The sequence below is a fragment of the Rattus rattus genome, chromosome X (genome assembly GCF_011064425.1).
Source record: "Rattus rattus isolate New Zealand chromosome X, Rrattus_CSIRO_v1, whole genome shotgun sequence".
Lineage (NCBI taxonomy): Eukaryota > Metazoa > Chordata > Mammalia > Rodentia > Muridae > Rattus > Rattus rattus.
In genome coordinates, this window is record NC_046172.1 from 12,664,854 (window position 1) to 12,684,295 (window position 19,442).

At 36.4% G+C, this 19,442-nt stretch overlaps 1 protein-coding gene across 1 annotated transcript in view; it reads left to right on the top strand.

The window, feature by feature from the left end:
- The window catches only part of Phf8 (PHD finger protein 8), a 62,209-nt gene extending 43,311 nt beyond the window's left edge, over positions 1–18,898 (top strand). Inside the window, 5 exon segments of the mRNA XM_032889791.1 lie at positions 15,170–15,323; positions 15,325–15,349; positions 15,816–15,901; positions 16,422–16,555; positions 17,180–18,898. Coding sequence (XP_032745682.1) covers positions 15,170–15,323; positions 15,325–15,349; positions 15,816–15,901; positions 16,422–16,555; positions 17,180–17,513 — 733 coding nt within the window. The 3' untranslated portion in view covers positions 17,514–18,898.
- The last annotated feature ends 544 nt before the right edge of the window (positions 18,899–19,442 follow it).

A 19,442-nucleotide genomic window follows, 5' to 3' on the forward strand; every position in this document is an offset into this window, starting at 1 on the left:
AGGTAACTAAGATTACCAGTGACAAAATGATCTGGGGGTTGAAACATAGGTGAGAGAAGGGCAGTATTTAGATTAATATCCAAATGTTAATAGATATTTACTTTGTTTAGAAGTTATGGTGGATAGGGAGAGGTCTGGAGTCTAACTAGTAATTTTGAAAATGATGTTGTATAGGTTCAAGAATTTTAGCAAGTTATTATGATAGAACTACTAGTAGAAATAATGTTAGTAAATATACAGGTTAAGAACACAGGGTTTTGAGTTGACAGATGGCTCAGCTATTAAAAGTACTTACTGCTTTCACAGAGAACCCCAGTTTTCAGTGCTCACATACAGTGGTTCAAAGTCAGCCATAACTCTAGTTCCAGGGAATCAGATACCCTCTTCTGATCTCCATGGGCACTAGGCTCACGTGTGATGCACATACATACATTCAGACCAAATATTCAATTATTTTATATTGTATATAAAATAAAAATAAACCTTTAACAAAAGAAAATAGGGAATTTTAGTTAAGTTTTATTCACTATTATGTATAGAGGAGTGGGGATCATGGGCAATACCAGAGTGCCACAGAATGGGTGTGATGGTTAGAGGACAACTTTTGGGAATTCATTCATTCTTTCTGATATGGGTTCCAAGAGGCAAACTCACTTAAGCTTTGCATGCCTAGTGCTTTTATGTCATCTGCTAGTCAAGAATATGCATTTAAAATATGGTTTTATAATTAAATACATAGGAATTTCAGTTTACAGATTGTATATTGTACACACTATTGTACGAATGTATAAGGAGAAATGTTCAGTGCATACTGCGTCATTGTAATGATATGTGCCTGGAATTAGTTTAAATGTTTGCCAACGCAGGTTAAGTAAATTATAGCATATCTTTTTTTTTCTTTTTTCTTTTTTTCGGAGCTGGGGCCAGGGCCTTGCGCTTGCTAGGCAAGCGCTCTACCACTGAGCTAAATCCCCAACCCCTATTATAGCATATCTTTAGAAAGGAGTCCAAGTATTAGAGAATCTAAAAGAATAGAGCAGTTTAGTATCTATTAGCACAGAAAGATGTCATTTTTATCCTATTGACATGGGTGTCTCACTATGTCACTCAGGTTGGTCTTAAATTTCTGATCTCAAGTAATGCTCCAGGCTCTCAAATAGTTGCCACTATAGACATTCCGTGTTTCAAGGTATATTTAAAAGGTTTTTTAAATTCATGCCAGGGACTCAATTTAAGGGTTTGTATATAGTAGGCAGTCATTTTGCTATTGAACTACATCCCCAGTCATCCCTCACACTTTTTTTTTGAGATAAGGTCTACCTATGTACCTCAGGGTGACATTGAATTCACTTATGTAGGCTATATTCATCTTGAAATCATGATCCTCCTGCCTTTGTACCCTGATTGCTGGGATTGTAGGCATGTTCTACTACTATTTCTGGGTTGATATATTTATAAACGTGTGTATGTGTGTGTGTGTGTGTGTGTGTGTGCGCGCGTGCGCACATGTTTTAATAGCATAATTAATTTTTTTTACTTGTTTGGTTGTTCAAGACAGTGTTTCTTTTTGTAGCTTTGTCTGTCCTGGAACTTTCCCTGTATACCAGGCTGACCTCAAACTGAAATCTCCCTGCCTCTGCCTTCCAGGTGCTGGGATTAAAGGCATGTGACACTACACCTGGCCTTAAGATTTACTTTTATTTTGTTTATGTTTTTACCTAAATGTATATATGTGTACCAGGTTCATGCAGTGCCCTATGAGACCAGAAGAGGGAGTTCTATTCCCTAGAACTTGCATTACAGACAGTTGTGAGCCTCTACCAGGGTGCTAGGAATTGAATCTGGGACTTCTGGAAGAGCAACCAATTAATGCTCTTAACCATTGAGTCATCTCTAGCCCTAAGATATGTTTTTTAGTGAAACAAATCAGATTATAAATTAACATGCAATTGCATCTTTACTTTTAAAAAGGCATATATTGTGTGGGGGGGTGTATGGAAAATAATATGTGTTTTTTATTTATGTTTTAAATTTTTAGAATATGCTTAAATTTCAGTTTATATGGTTTAAAATTCAAAAGGTTCAGTCTATGGTGATGGCTCAGTGGTTAAAGGCACTTTTCACCAAGCGGGACAAGACCCTGTTCATCTCTCTGAAAGAAGAAAGCCAACTCCCTTGAGTCAGGCTCTGATTTCCATGTGTGTACTGTGACATGTATATATTCTGTCCATGAAAGAAATAAATGTAAAAAAAAAGAAAATATGTGGTAGTGCATGCAGTGAAAATTCCTATTTCCATCTCTTTCCCTTTGTTTTCTCCATGGACAACTATAATTTTTTAGTCAGCATGTAAGTAGCCGATTTCATTATGACATTTTCCTTTAAAATGTTTTTCGTTTAAAATTTTTTTCATACAATATATTTTGATCATGTTTTTTTTTCCACAAACTCTTCCCAGATCACCTCCCTGCGATTCAATTTCATGTGTACACGCATGTTCTGTCTGGCTTGCTTACATTTTTCTTTCTAAAAAGTAAAAGCTGAAAATCCCGAGGGAAAAATAACCAAGACAAAATAACAACAACAACAGCAGTAGCAGCAGAACAAAACAAAACAGCTTACCAAAAAATAACATGGAGTTTGTTGTTTTTAATCAACTACTCCTTGGCGTGAGTCCTACCTTGGAGTGTGTTTAACATTCTATTGGAGAGATCTGATTTTTATTTTGCAAGCAAGTATCAGTTGCAAATAGCTTCTTGGTTAGGGGTTGGAAACTGTGTCCACTACCTTGGTACCACTGGAAACTGTGCCAGTCCTGTGGATGCTAGCAGTCTCTGAGTTCATATGTGCATCAGTTCTGCTGTATCTGGAAGACATTGTTTTCTTGGAATCACCCATTGTCTTAGGCTCTTACAACCTTTCTCCTTTTCTGTGTAGATCCCTGAGGCTTTAAGGGTAGGGGTTTGATGAAGATACTCCATTTAGAATGGAGTGTTCCAAAGTTTCTTACTCTCTTTACATGATCAGTTATGCATGTTCATGTTAATTCTCATCTACTGAAAGAAGAAGTTTCTCTCATGTGGGTTGAGCTAGACACTGATAATGGGTATAGCAGTATGTCATTAGGGCTCATTTTTTTGCTGCTAAGTCATTACGATATTTTCATACACATATGTAATTGTATTTGTTTTATATTTACTTCCCCACTACCATCCTCTGTCCTCCTTAACCCCTGCCACTGACCTGCTCTTCACCAAAAATATTACCCCTTCTTCTTTTATATATGACATGTGTGTGCATATGTATAAATACATAAATATAAAGCTAGTTATAGATTTCTACATGAAAAATGTACTCATTTGTCTTTTTTCCTTATTATCACTTTCATTCTACCTCTTTTTCTAGATCCCTTCTTTCTAGATTTAGATCTATGTATTCAAGCAAGTGTATATATTTATTACTTATGTTGTGCTTGTTATTCCAAACTTTTGACAGGACAGTGGTTATCTTTAGAAAGTAGGATAAGGGAAAAGAGAGAACAAACATTATCTCCATGGAATTCTCTTAATGTTACATCAAGGTGTCACTCACTCTGTAGTCCAGACTGGCCTGGTATTTGCTATGTAGCTCAGGCTGGCTTTGAACCTGAGGTAATTCCCCTGACTTAGCCTCCATGATGTTGAGGTTACAAATGAGTACCAATGTACCTGGTTTAAAAATTATAAAAAGAATATACCTAAATATTGAGTAGTGAAAGTGTAAAATCCAATGCGAAGCTCCAAAGCTTTAGAATGGCCATTCTTAACTGTACAGATGTTCATTGAGATGTGTAGAACATGGATCTGGTTCATTTGAGTGTGTAGTCAAGTTATTTATAATTGTTAGCAAGTTACTTATAATTGTAAATAGCATTTTTCAGAAGAATAAAGGAAAAGTTGTTAATAAAATCACTATCTTGGTAATCAGTCAGCCAGTCCTGAGTTTGAACCCCACTTCTAATATATATTGACTATGTGATGTGAAAAATTAATATTTACACTTGATCTTAGCCAAAAGGCCAAGAAGCGATGGAGAATTAATATTTCCAAAATCTTTTCTATAGACAAAATTTACTTTAGGATTTGGAGGTGATTAAATCAGCTAATGTGTTTACCATTCTTATAAGTCATGGTACATAGTGTTATGTGTTTTTAATAAATAGTAACTATACATTGATAAAGATGACAATAAAAGATGATGATGTAATTATGGCCAAAGGCTAAGTATGTCACAGAGAAATTTTATGTATTTAGGGAATTAGAGGGAAGGAAAGGCAACCCAGAGTTATCATCTGGAGTCTTAGAACACTATCCAGCAGAATTCAAGAATGAAGTGCAGAGTGCAGGTAATGTAGGAATACAACAAGGACACCTAGTCTTTTGTACAAAAGCATTCTCTTCAGATCCTAAGGGAAAGTGTATTAGGTCCACCTGACAAGAAACTAAGGGAAAAGGCAGATTCTGAAAATAGCAGAGCTGCCCTTGGGATTTGAGGACCCAGTTGCTAGAGTAATATTGAAGAGAATGTTGACCTCTGCTGGTTTTCAGAGCTTCTGGGAGGTCTCCTGGGGAGGAGACAATTGTGAGTCCTAAATGATCAATTATAATGATGAGTCAGGTACAGTATGAACAGATCTCTGTACCCCTTCCCCCAGATTTCTTTTTCTATTACTATTAACCTGTTTCAGCTTCCAGAAGTATTTTAAAGTAAATTGAGAGGGTATAGAAATATTTATGGATGAAGTATATTTGGGCTTTTTCCAGTATGAATGTATTGCAGGAGTGAAGGGAACAAGATTGGCTCTGTCATATATCTAGAAATTTAGCTAGATGATAAATATGTGGCAGTTTATTATACATTTACATTTTTGTATGTGTTTAAATTTTTCATAACTAAAAATTAAAAGATGAGGGTATAGGTACCTGTCATTAAATAGCTGCTATGTGTCAAACTATCTTAGCTGTTAACATGCATTACTAAATTCTCACAGCTCTCAAAGTTAATATAGTTATTCCCATGGTATACATGTGAAAACTAACCAGACAGTTTAATTATACTCTTTGTCATCAATGGGCCTTTTCTGTGTAACAAACAGACTATATTAACATTCACTCCATGAGCTAGAAAGCAGGTCAATCTAATACCTAATTTGCTGAAAGACATTTTGGCAAAATTGGTATTTGCTAAATATATGAATGTTCCTATTTTACTAGAAACATTCCTTTTTAAATATCTAAAATTGTTTACCATGTGTTAACAGGATAATCTAACAGGATCTGTTTTCCATCCCCTTTGTATATGAGTTACATATATTATATATATGCATATATTATACAGAGAAACAAGACACACACAGAGACACAGAGAGTAAGAGAGAGAGAGAAAGAATGGTGTGTGTGTGTGTGTGTGTGTGTGTGTGTTGGCTGGCCTAGAACTATTTATGGAGACCTGGCTAACCTTGAATCACAAATATCTGCCTCCAGTTGATGGGATTAAAGGCGTGTGCTATCATGCCTTTAATCCCATGCTTCACATGCATATTTTTTGATTAACACATTTTTACATATTTAATATATAACATTAATATAAAATATATAATGTCAATATTGGATAGTTACTGGCTCAGTAATTCTTTTAAAAGTTTGAACTACTTTGAAATATATAAGGTATCATTGTTAATTATATTCATCCTGTTACACTAGAATAGCAGCACTTACTCCATTGATGCAATGATAACACCTTGCTTATTGATTGACTTCTTTTCTCTTTCCTTTCTATTTTTCCCGTTCTCTGAACTAATATAAAAATAACTCTTAAAGATAATATTTATGGGCTGGAGAGATGGCTCAGCGGTTAAGAGCACTGACTGCTCTTCCAGAGGTCCTGAGTTCAAATCCCAGCAACTACATGGTGACTCACAGCCATCTGTAATGGGATCTGATGTCCTCTTCTGGTGTGTCTGAAGTCAGTGACAGCGTATTCACATACGTGAAATAAATAAATCTTTTTTAAAAATTAATATTTATTAGTAAGATTTCTTGAGGTATAATTTGCAGACTATAAATTAACCTGTGCAAGTGTGTAATTAAGTGAATTTTATTAAGCTTATAGAATAGTCCAGGTATCATTATAGTTCAACTTTAGAACTTTTTTTTACCCTTATTCCAGGTTAAATCTATCAATAATTACTAATATACTTATTGTCTCTATAGATTTTCTTTTTCTGGACATTTTATATTAATAGAATTAGTTAGAGATAAGGTTCTTTTTTTCTTCCTTTATTCTCTTCATAAATATATCTCAACCACAGTTTCCCCTCCTTCCTCTCCTCCCATTCACCTGCCCCCCCCCCAGATCCGTTTCATTCCTCCTTTTTTAAATCAAGTTACACAGATTAGGCACCTCCCCTCATATTAAGGCTTGATAAAGCAACCCAGTAGGAGGAATAGGGTTCCAAAAGGAGGCACAAGAGTCAGAGACAGTCCCTCCTTTCCTCCTTCTACCGTTATAAGTTCTATAACAACACCAAGCTACATAACCATAACATAATATACAGAGGACCTGGTTCAGACCCATAAACGCTCCCTGATTGTTGGGTCAGTCTTTGTGAGCCCCTATGAACTCTGAGTAGTTGATTCTGTGGACTGTTTTCTTTGTGGTGTCCCTGACCCCTTTGGCTCCCTGAATTCTTCCACTGCCTTTTCTGCAAGATTCCCTGAGCTCCACCTACTGTTTAACTGCATCTGCTGCCAAAACTTGCTGGATGAAGCCTCCCTAATGATTATTTTAGGCCTCATTCTACAGCTATAACAGAATATCATTAGGAATCATTTCATTGGGGCTGGGGACTTAGCTCAGTGGTAGAGCGCTTACCTAGGGAAGCAAAGAAGGCCCTGGGTTCGGTCCCCAGCTCAAAAAAAAGAACCAAAAAAAAAAAAAGATAACAGAAAAAAAAAAGAAAGATAACAGGAATCATTTCATTGACTTTTATTTTACTGCTAGTGTTTAGTTTTTTTAAATAATATTGTTTATTATCCTGAATTTAATACTGTTTACATTTATTAGTAATGCATGATGACTCCATGAATATTTATGCTACATTTATTAAAATTGAAGTTGATAACTATTTTTTCATTAATTACTTTAAACCCAGTAGCAGCTTCCCCTCCCTCCTTTCCTCCCAGTTACACCACTGCCCTTCCCTCCTCCCATCTCCCTTTTCCTTTCTCTTCAGAGAAGGGGAGGCCTCCCATGGTAGATATCAAGCTGCCTTGGTATGCACATTGCAGTAGAACTAGGTGCATCTTCTCCTATTGAGGCTAGACAAGGTAGTCCAGTTAGGGGAAATTGATCAAGTGGCAAGCAATGTAGTCAGAGACAGCCCCTGCTTCTGCTGTTAGGGGACTCACATGAAAACTAAGATGCTTGTCTGTCACATCTGTGTAGGGGGCCTATGTCACATGCATTCTGTCTGGTTGGTGGTTCAGTCTCTGTGAGCACCTATGGGACGAGATTAGTTGATTCTTTTAGATTTTCTTGATGTCCTTGACCTCTCTGGCTGGTTCAATCCTTTGTCCCCATCTTCCACAAGATTTCCTGAGCTCCACCCAATGTTTGGATGATGGGTGAAGGATGATAGTTATGATAGGCTCCTGTCTGCAAGTATAGCAGAATACCATTAATACTGTAAGGAGTAGACTCTCACGGGTCTCAAGTTGACTCAGTCATTGCTTGGCCATCCCTTCAATTTCTGCTCCAACTTTATCCATGCATATCTTGTAAGCAGGACAAATTGTGGGTCCAAAGTGTTGTGGCTAGGTTGATGTCTTCCTCCCTACACTGGAAGTCTTACCTGCTTATAGGAGGTGACCGTTTTATGTTTTATATCCCCTATTGCTAGGATTCTTACCTAGGGTCACCCTCATAAACTCCTGTGAATTTCCATTGTCCTACCTTTTTACCTTGTCCAAGAGATGCCCCACCACCAATCCCAGTTCTCTTTCCCAATTCTTTTCTCCCCCTATCCTCCCGAGATTTGAATCCTCCTGTTCCTTCTCCTACTCCGCCCCCCACCTCGTTTTATTTCTTTTCAGTGAGAATCTAACATCCTTCCTTGGGCACTCCTTGTTACTTAGCTATGTTTCGTCTGTAGATTGTAGCATGGTTATCCTGTATTTTATGGCTAGTCTAGTGTCTACTTATAAATAAGGACATATTATGAGTGTCTTTCTGGGTCTGGGTTACCACTCAGGATGATATTTTCTAGTTCCATCTATTTGCCTGTGAATTTCATGTTGTCATTGTTTTTCTTTTCTTTTCTTTTTTTTTCCAGAGCTGGGGACTGAACCCAGGGCCTTGCGCTTGCTAGGCAAGTGCTCTACCACTGAGCCAAATCCCCTACCCCTGCCATTGTTTTTAATAGCTGAGAAATACTCCATTGTTAAGTGTACCACATTTCCTTTATTCATTCTTCAGTTGAGGGATATCTAAGATTTTTTCAGTTTCTAACTATTAGGAATAAAGCTGCTATGAACATAGTTGAGCAAGTGTCCTTGTGGTATGGTGGAGCTCCTTTTGGTTATATATGCTTAGGTGTGCTATAGCTTGGTCTTGAGGTAGAACTATTCCTGGTTTTCTGAGAAACTGCCAAATTGATTTCCAAAGTGGTTGTACACTCCCACCAGCAGAGGAATAGTGTTCCCTTTGTTCCATATCCTTGACAGCATGAGCTGTCACTTGAGTTTTTGATCTTAGCCATTCTGATGGATATAAGATGGAATCTCAGAGTCATTTTGATTTGTATTTCCCTGATGGGTAAGGGCATTGAAACTTTTCTTTAAGTTATTCTTGCCCATTAGAGATTCCTGTGTTGAGAATTTTCTGTTTAGCTCTATATCCTGTTTTTTTATTGGGTTCTTTGGTTTGTGGATGTCTAATTTTTTGAGTTCTTTATATATTCTGAATATTAGCCCTCTGTTGATTGTAGGATTGGTGAAGTTCTTTTCCCCTTCTGAAGGCTGCCATTTTGTTCCATTGCTGGTGCCTTGTACCTTACAGAAGCTTTTCAGTTTCATGAGGTATCATTTATTGTTGATCTTAGTGCCTAAGCTGTTGTTCTGTTCAGGAAATTGTCTCCTGTGCCAATGAGTTCAAGACTATTCCCCACTTTTCTTCTATCATGTTCAGTGTATCTGTTTTTAATCTTGTGGCCTTTCATTCACTTAAACTTTAGTTTTGTGCAGGATAATAGATAGGGGATCTATTTGCATTCTTCTACATACCAACATCCAGTTATACTAGCACCATTTGTTGAAGCACCATTTGTTCCATTTTATAATTTTGGCTTTTTATGTCAAAACTCAAGTGTCTGTCGCTATGTAGGTTCATTTTGGGGTCTTGAATTAGATTCCATTAATCAATATGTCTGTTTCTATATCAGTACCATGCAGGTTTTATTACTATTGCTCTGTAGTACAGCTTTTGAAGTCATGGATGGTGATTCCTCCCAAACTTCTTTTATTGTTCAGGATTGTTTTTAGCTATTCTGGGATTTTTGTTTTTCCATATGAAGTTGAGAATTTCTCTTTTGAGATCTGTAAAGAAATGTGTTGGAACTTTGATAGGCATTACTTTGAATCTGTAGGTTGCTTTCGGCAAGATGGCCATTTTTACTCCATTAATCCTGTCAATCCATGAGCATAGGAGATCTTTCCATCTTCTGAGAGCTTCTTTGATTTCTTTCTTCAGAGATGTGAAATTTTTGTCATACTTCTTTGGTTAGAGTTACAGAAAGATATTTTATATTATTTGTGGCTATTATGAAAGGTATTGTTGCCATGATTCCTTTCTTAGACTCTTTATTGTTTATGTATAAGAGAGTTATTGATTTTTTTTTGGTTAATTTTGTATCCAGCCACTTTACTGAAGGTGTTTATCAGCTGTAGTTCTTTGGTGGAATTTTTGGGATCACTTACATATACTATCTATACTATCATCTCATCTGCAAATGGCGATACTTTGACTTCTTCTTTTCTAATTTGTATCTCCTTGATCCCCCTTAATTTTCTTATTGCTTTATCAAGAACTTCAGTCACTTTTTTGAATAGATAAGGAGAGAGGCAGCCTTGTCTTCTCTCTGATTTCAGTGGAATTGTTTTAAGTTTCTCTCCTTTAATTTGATGTTGGCTATTGGCTTATCTTATATTGCCTTTATTATGTTTAAATATATGCTTTGTATTTTTGATCTCTCCAAGACATTTATGATGAGGGGATGTTAGAGTTTGTTAAAGATTTTTCAGCATCTAATGAGATGATCATGTGATTTTTTTTCCTTTCAGTTTGTTTATATAGTGGATTACATTGGTGAATTTTCATATGTTGGACCAACCCTGTGTTCTTGGGAAGAAGCCTATTTAATCATGACAGATGATGTTTTAGATGTGTTCTTAGATTTGCTTTGGAAGTATTTTATTGAGTATTTTTGCATCAATGTTCATAAGGGAAATTGGTCTGAAATTCTTGTTGAGTCTTTGTGTGGTTTAGGTTTCAGGGTGACTGTGGCCTCATAGAATGAGTTTGGTAATGCTCCTTCTGTTTTTATTTTGTGAAATAATTTGAGGAGTATTGTCATTAACATATCTTTGAAAGTTTGGTCTAATTCTGCACTAAAGCCATCTTACCCTGGCCTTTTTTTTTTTGGTTGGGGAACTTTTAATGATTGCTTCTGTTTCCTTGGGGGTATAGGTCTATTTAAACTGTTTACCTGATCTTGATTTAACTTTGGTAAGTGATATCTATCAAGAAAATTGTCCATTTTCGATTCTCCAATTTTATAGAGTGTAGGTTTTTAAATAACATATTGATACTGAATTTCTTCAGTGTTTGTTGTTAATGTCCCCCTTTTCATTTCTGATTTTGTTAATTTGGATATTCTCCCTCTCCCTTAGAGTTAGTTTAGCTAAGGGTTTGTGTGTCTTACTTTTTCAAAGATTTTTTTCAAAGAACAGACTCTTGGTTTTTTTCATCCTTTGTATTATTCTTAGTTTCTAATTGATTGATTTCAGATCTCAGTTTATTTCCTGATGTCTATTTATCTTGGGTATGTTTGCTTCTTTTTGTTCTAGAGCTTTCAGGTATTCTGTTAAGTTGCTAGTATGAGAAATCTTATTTCTTTATGAAGGCAGTTAGTTCTATGAATTTTCTTGTTAGTTCTGCTTTCTTTGTTTCCCATAAGTTTGGGTATGTTGTGCTTTCATTTTTGTTGAGTCCCAGAAAGTCTTTAATTTCTTTTTTTTTCTTCTCTGACCCAATGGTCATTGAGTACAAAGTTGTTCAGTTTCCCCAAGTGTGTAGGCTTTTTGTTTCTTTTTGTTTAAATCCTGCTTTAATACATGTTGGTCTGAGAAGATACTGGGGGTTATTTTAATTTTCTTCCTTCTGTTGAGACTTGCTTTGTGCCCAACTATGTGGTCATTTTGGAGAATGTTCTGTGAGGGGCTGAGAAGGTTTGAATTTTTTTTTTTGCATTTGGGTGCAGTGTGCTGTAGAAATCTGTTAGGTCCATTTAATTTATAACATCTGTAAGTCTGGATGACCTGTCCTTTTGTGAGATTGGGGAGTTGAATAGCTTTACTAATGTTTCTTTTACAAATGTGGGTACATTTGGGACATAGATGTTCTGAACTGAGAAGTTATCTTGGTGAATTTTTCCTTTGGTGAGTATGAAGTGACTTTCTCTATTTCTTTTGAATAATTGTGACTGAAAGTCTATTTTATTAGATATTAGAATGGTTACTCCAGCTTGCTTCTTAGATCCATTTCTTAAGAAAACCTTTTTCAAGCCCTTTATTCTGAGGTACTGTCAATCTTTGGTTTTGAGGTGTGTTTTTTCTATGCTTCAGAAGGATAGATCCTGTTTTCACATACATTCTGTTGGCCCGTGTCTTTTTATTGGGGGAATTGAGTTCATTGATAGTACGAGATATTAATGTTTAATATTGTTTATTCCTGTTATTTTGATGTTGGTGTGTGTGTGTGTCTTTCCTTCATTATGTACTAGTCATGTATAGTTTGGCATTGTTTTCTCATTTAAAATTATTTTTAGATAGTGTCTCTTGTAGTTCAAGCAGGCCACAAAGCTTCACTATAGCTGAAGTTGATCTTGAACTGCTGATTCTTCTGCCTCCACCTCCTAAGGGCTAGGTATACAGAAGTGTACCACCACTGTGTATTTCTTTTTAAATGGTGTATGTGTGTATATGTGGGGCGTGCACCCATGTGCCTGCCTTCTGGTATCAGTGGAGGCCAGAAGGGGGCATCTGGTCCTTTGGAGCTAGAGTTACAGATTGCTGTGAGTTAACTGACATCTGTGCTGTGATCCAAAATTAAGCACTCCACAAGAGCACACAGCTACTTTTAATTGCTAAGCTATCCGATGTCCAACCTGTATGTTGTTATTTTTAAATAAACATTATGGGGGTTTTGGTTTTGGTTTTGGCTGTTGTGGGTGGAACCCAGAACTTCATGCATACTTCATGCTGTATCATTGAGCTACATCCCTAGTCCCCAAATATTTTATAGTTATCAGATACAGTGTAATGTTTTATATGTCTACAGTGTAAAATGATTACCAGCATCAAAGTAATTAAAATATCTATGAAGTTTTCAAATGTACAGGACAATATTTTTGACTAAATAATCAAGATGGCCTCTAGAATTTTCTCATACTACATAATTTTAACTCTACCTTTTAACCAATATCTGTTCCATCTCACCTTACTCTTCATAACTACTACTACTCTACCCTTTACACATACAAATTTCTGGGTGGGTTTTTTTGTTGTTGTTGTTTTTTTTTTTTTTAGGTCTGAGATAAATCAGATCATCATTTTCTTTTTCTGTATGGCTTGTTTCACTTAGTATAATGTACTGTTGCAGATGGACCCATATTATCAAAACTAGTCAGATTTTTTTTTTTTGTCTTGGACATAGACTCTGTTAGCCAAGGCTAACTTCAAATTCACCATCCTCTTGACTTAGTCTCTGGTGTACTGGGATGACAGGTATGCCCCACCATATCTGACTCACTATGGTTTTGGTTTGGATTTTCCTATTAACTAATGGTATGGAATATACTTTTTGTCTGTCTGATTGTGGTTATTTGTATATTACCTTTAGAGAAATGTATATTTGGATCGTTTGTTTGATTTCAAGTTATGTTAATACTGACATCCTATTGGCTATGTCTTTTGTCTTACGGAAGCTTTCCAGTTTCATGAGGTCCCATTTATCTATTCTTAATCTTAAGAGTGTGAGCCATTGGAGTTCTGTTTAGGAAATTTCCCCCCTGTGCCAATGAGTTTGAGGTTCTTTCCCATTTTCTCTTCTGTTAGATTCAATGTATCTGGTTTATGTTGAGGTCCTTGATCAATTTGGACTTCAGCTTAGTGCAAGATGACAAATGTGGATCTATTTTCATTTTTCTACATACCAACTGCTAGATAGACCAGCACTATTTATTGAAGATGCTTTCTTTTTTTTTCATTGTATATTTTTTTGGCTCCTTTGTCAAAGATCAAGTGCCCATAGGTGTGTGGGTTCATTTCTGGGTCTTCAATTCTATTCCACTGGTCTATCTGCCTGTCTCTGTACCAATACCATACAGCTTTTATGACTATTGCTCTGTAATACTGCTTGAGTTCAGGGATAGTGATTCCCCCTGAAGTTCTTAGTTTGCTCTATCCTAGGTCACAAAGGTATTTTCCTGTGCTTACTTCTAGTAGTTTTATAGGTTTTGCTTTCACATTTTCATCTGTGATACATTTTGTATTAGTTTTATATGTAAAGTGAGGGTAATAGTCCATTTTATTTGTTTGTATATTAATAGGTAACTGGTTAACTCAGCATTTTTGAAATATTCTCTTCTCTAACAATTGCCTTGGCACCTATGTCAAAAGTAAAGTGACCATATTTAATTATGTATTCTGGATTCTTAATTTTGTTCCATTTATCTACCTACATCCATTCTTTTATTTATTAGTTTACTAGTTTAGAGACATTGTCACTTTGTTTTGCTTTGTTTTGCTTTAACACAAAGTTTCTCTGTATGGTCCTGGCTATCTTGGAAATTGCTGTGTAGACCAGGCTAATCTTGAACTCAGAGTTCAGCCTTCTGAGTGCTGGGATTAGAGGTGTGAGCCACCAATGCCCAGAGGAAAGTGTCTTACCATATATTGCTGGCTGTCCTGGATCTTGCTGCATAGACCAGGCAGGCCTCAAACTCACAGAGATCTGCCTGCCTCTGCTTCCAAAGCACTGGGATTAAAGACCTATACCTGCATGCCCAGCATATATGCTTATTCTTATGCCAATCTCATAGTACCTCAACTACTTTATCAGTTTTGAAACTAAGTAGTTTTAAGTCCTTTAGTGCTGTTTTTTGAAAAAGAAGTATTACCTACTTTAGGCCCTTCCTTTACATGTCAAGTTTTATTTTTTGACAGTACCATACACATACACAATGCATTTGTTGGTTCTAGGAACAGTTGATCACTTATTTTTGTAGTAATTTTGGAGAATTTAATTTTAATATGATCACCTAAACAGGACCTGCATGATGGCCACAGTAGTTGTTATCCCAACATGAATAGGGGTAGTCACATAAGATCTCAAGCCTAGATGAAGAGCTACAGGCAAGTGAGAATAATTCTTCTCCAGGAAGGAAGCCCTTAATAGGTTATCCAATCTGAGACCAGCCCTCCTAAACACCTAAACATTCAAGCAACACTATTGATCATTATCTGTGTGTGTGTGTGTGTGTGTGTGTGTAAGTTATTATTGTAACATAAGCAACAAGAAGAGGTTATGAATTTGAGATGGATTAGGGGAATATACACAAGAGGCATGGTGGAAATGATATAAATATGGTATTCATGTACATGCCAATCTTTGCAAAAAAGAAACAGTGCATTTTGATGAGAATTGCATAGCATTATAACTTGGGGGAAAATTACCTTTTGGGGAAAGTGATGTGTAGGAATTGAGGAAAGATTTGCATATGTTAAGCATGCATTCTACCATTGATTCATTAGCCCTACCATGACTCATTTTAGGTTTTGTTCTCATTTTTCTAGTACAAAGAGGATGAAGAGTGCATCCAAGTCTCGAAGAGCCAAAATTGCGAAGAAGGTAGACAGTGCAAGACTGGTAGCAGAACAGGTCATGGGGGATGAATTTGACTTGGACTCAGATGATGAGCTACAGATTGATGAGAGACTGGGAAAGGAAAAAGGCGAACCTGTTAATGAGATCAAGTATGTTTCTGTTTTATTTTTTCCCTATCCTGCCATTTCACACTTGGTTTAAGCTTGAACTTGATGGCCTTTGAATTTATCAAGCTCAATATACCTACAATATTGGAGGTTACCTACAATATTAGAGGTTACCTACAATATTAGAGGTTTTGGGGTTTTTCCAGTTAATTCCTCACCTCTTTGAATTATTTGTTGGTGGCTATTACTTCAGAGAAAAATGCATTTTTTTGTTTGTTTGTTTTTTTGTTTTAAAGACGGGGTTTCTCTGTAGCCCTGGCTGTCCCTGGACCTCCAGGCTGGTCTCAAACTCAGATATGCACCTTCCTCTGCCTCCCAAATGCTTGGATTAAAGGTGTGCACCACTGCCACCCCATTGGAAATTTTATTTTTTTGTGCTTCCTTTGAGTGTTTGGCTCAGATGTATTATAATCTTAGCTTCTTACTAATATATTGCATTGTATTTTAGAATTTCCCCGGAAATTGCCCCGTGCAAAACCTTGCTCTGACCCCAACCGAATTCGTGAACCTGGAGAAGTTGAGTTTGACATTGAGGTAGGAGTGTGTCCTGGATCTGGCAAAGGAACAAATATATTGTGCATTTAATTTCTGATATATAAGATAAATATCGACTGCTAGGCTGGGAATATTCTTCACTGTAGAACATTTGCTTAGCCTGTGCAAAACCCTGGATTCAATTTCTATTCTACAAAAAAATCCAATGCACATTAAGTTGTGACCAGCATATAAAATGGATGATTATAATTTAGTTAAAATATTTTTAAATATTAAAATAAAAGGCAGTATCACTTAGCAAAGAGAATATTTGATTTGAAGTTTATGATGTGTCTCTTTACACATTCTTTTACTTCATTGTTCCCTAGATTCTTTGTCTGTTAAATAGGAATCATGGTGCTTTACAAAGATTGCTATAAGGATTAAAATGGAATGATAAGTGTACTGCATAATAGATGGTCTCCATTTAGGATGTTAGGACTCACACTGTCAACCCCGTTATTAGAAGCTTACCAGACCTACCCTGTACAATTGAGGCAGTATGTTCTTTCCTTAACAGGAGGACTATACAACAGATGAGGACATGGTGGAAGGGGTTGAAAGCAAGCTTGGTAATGGGAGTGGAGCTGGTGGAATTCTTGATCTACTTAAGGCCAGCAGGCAGGTCGGGGGACCTGACTATGCTGCCCTCACGTGAGTAATCTCCATTTTCCAGGTTATCAAAAGAGGGCTAGGCTAGCTAATTATTTGTTGAGCATTTTTATTTGTTGTGGTTTTTTTGAGGCACGGTCTCTCTATTTAGTCCAGATTGGTCTGGAACTCCTAGTACTTTTGCCTTGCCTCCAAGTGAGTGCTGATATCATAGGCATATAACACCATGCCCGTTACTGAACCAAGTAAACTGATAATTAGCAAGGATATTTATGCTCAAAGAATAATGTGAATGTGAAAACTGTCGCTAGGATTTTCAGAGCTGGCAGTGACAGGATCTGTAGACTTGAGGGAAGAATCAATTTTAAGTACTTTGGAAATGGGCCAGGGAGAGACATAGAAAAGGTATTGCTAATAAAAGGAAATAATTTGGTATAGATGGAGAAAAGAGGCTTTTGTCTCTTCATTGTTTGTCTTTAGAGAGACTTAAGGCAAAAAACTAGCTCTTCATGAAAACAGTTTTTGGTATTATCTTCATTCTTAACCATAGATGGTTCTCTCCTTTGTAACACCTTGATTGCCATAGCTATTCTTCCTGAGTGTCCTGACAAGTGGTTTCTTCTGGCTACTATAACTTTCACAGTGTTTCTCCTCTGTCCTTTGCAGTGAGGCCCCAGCCTCCCCCAGCACACAAGAGGCCATCCAGGGCATGTTATGTATGGCCAACCTGCAGTCCTCATCATCCTCACCAGCTACCTCCAGTCTGCAGGCTTGGTGGACCGGAGGGCAAGACCGAAGCAGTGGGAGCTCCAGCAGTGGGCTGGGCACTGTGTCTAATAGTCCTATTTCCCAGCGCACCCCAGGAAAGCGGCCCATCAAGAGGCCAGCATACTGGAAAAACGAGAGTGAGGAGGAAGAGAATGCCAGTATGGATGAACAAGACAGCTTGGGAGCATGCTTCAAGGATGCTGAGTATAGTAAGAACATGCTAGAATATTAGACTAGATCAAAAGAGTTCCCTTTAGCCTAGTATCAATCCTAATTATAAGAGAAAACAGCCTGTGATGAACACAGGTCTCAACCTTAAGCTAGATACTTACTTTATTCTGAGCCATGTTTTCTTGCTCTGTAAAATGGCAGTTATCTGTATCCCATAAGCTGTTGTAAGAATTAGAGATTATGCTTATACCAAGCATTAGGCCCTTAGTGCCTTACTCATGGCAAGTCCTCCCTTGTAGTATATAGTTCTCTTACAGCTGTCATCTGGTTTTGGTACTATTTATGTTTCACTTTAGCAAACTTATTTCCTCTCTTATTTGACTGCTATCATCTGTATTTTTTAGTGTTCTATGTTAATTCATTTCTTGCAAAGGTATATACCATCAGCTCTCCATAGCTGAGTGTTCCATATCCCATTGTTTCATCCATAGATCAAAAGTATGTGGAAAAATTACATCTGTATCTCACATGTACAGACTCTTCTTTCCATTTTCCTCTGACTCGTATAGTACCACTATTTATAGTCAAAGTAAATGACGAAGGGCATGGAGTATACACAAGTACAATAGTAAGGAACTTAAAAGCACACATGGTTTTTGGTTGATGAAGGAGGACACTCTGAAATCAGTTCCCTTAAAGTATCAATGGAAAACTGAAATGACCTTTATTGAACTTTACATATTTAAGAAACAAACCCTAAAATATGATTTTGTAATATAATGAATAAAGCACTGATTTATATAATGTAGGTCATGATAATGTTAATTTTTTTTACTGTTTTCAAAATTATATAAACGTAATTTTCATTGACTGAGACAAAAAAAACTAGAGAAAGCCAAAATTCTTTAGACCTGATACTTTTCTTTCTGAGCATATTTTCTTTTCATTGTGTTCATACAACTTACATGTAAACATATAGACAGAGTATAGTTTTGTTTAATATGTATGGCTCTACAGTTTGCTTGGATATCTTTCAACATCAGTACATGGAGATCTGTTTCAATGCATACAGGTTTGTTTGCTGCAAACTATTCTGCAACATCACAATGCTTATTCCTTTCTCTATTTGACATTTAGGTTGTTCTTAACTTTCTTTTTATTGCATTGAAAATTCTTGCAATAAGCTTTTATGTCTATTTTGCCAGGAAATGTCTCTCTAGAATAGGAAAACTTGTTGAAGTTTGTATATAAGATACATATTGATAGTGTCAAGCTATGTTTCAAAAGGATCAGTTTATGAATAGTGTATGAGAAATACCTTTTCCCTTTCATTCTTATAGTCAATGGATATTGTGAACTATTTAAGTTCTGTAACTAAAGGTGGTGCTTGGTTCTTTGTTTTATATATTTGTTGGCCCTCTGTTCATTTTCTCTGAGCTATCTGTTCATTCTCTCAATTATTTTTTTTCAAAAAAAATTTCTTACTGATTTGTAGTTGTTTTCACATTGCTTTATTATTATTTCCTTGATCATCATCATCTCTTCTTTTTCCTCCTCCTCTTTTTTTTTCAAGACAAGGTTTTTCTGTGTACCCCTTGCTATCCTAGAACTCATGTTGTAGATCAGACTGGCCTTGAACTCAGATAGCCACCTGTCTCTGCCTTCTTAGTGCTGAGATTAAAGGCATGTGCTACCACTACCTGGTTTCCTTTTAGGACTTTTTATTCTGTGTTTTTTAGGTTTTATTTTTTATATATTTTGGATATGCTAATTTTCTTCCCTTCTTTTTGTTAGAGAGGAACATTTTTTTCTCATGTCTGTACAGGCCTCATATAATTGAGATCTACTGGGGAGAAGACAGAAGAGTAGATCGAGAAGTGGATAGAATATTTTTCTAATCTTTGCTACTGTAGTTCTAGACTCCTGATTATTTCCTTGCCTCATTTTTTCTGGTTTGCTCTTTTCTGTGCATCATAAGTATTATATTTAA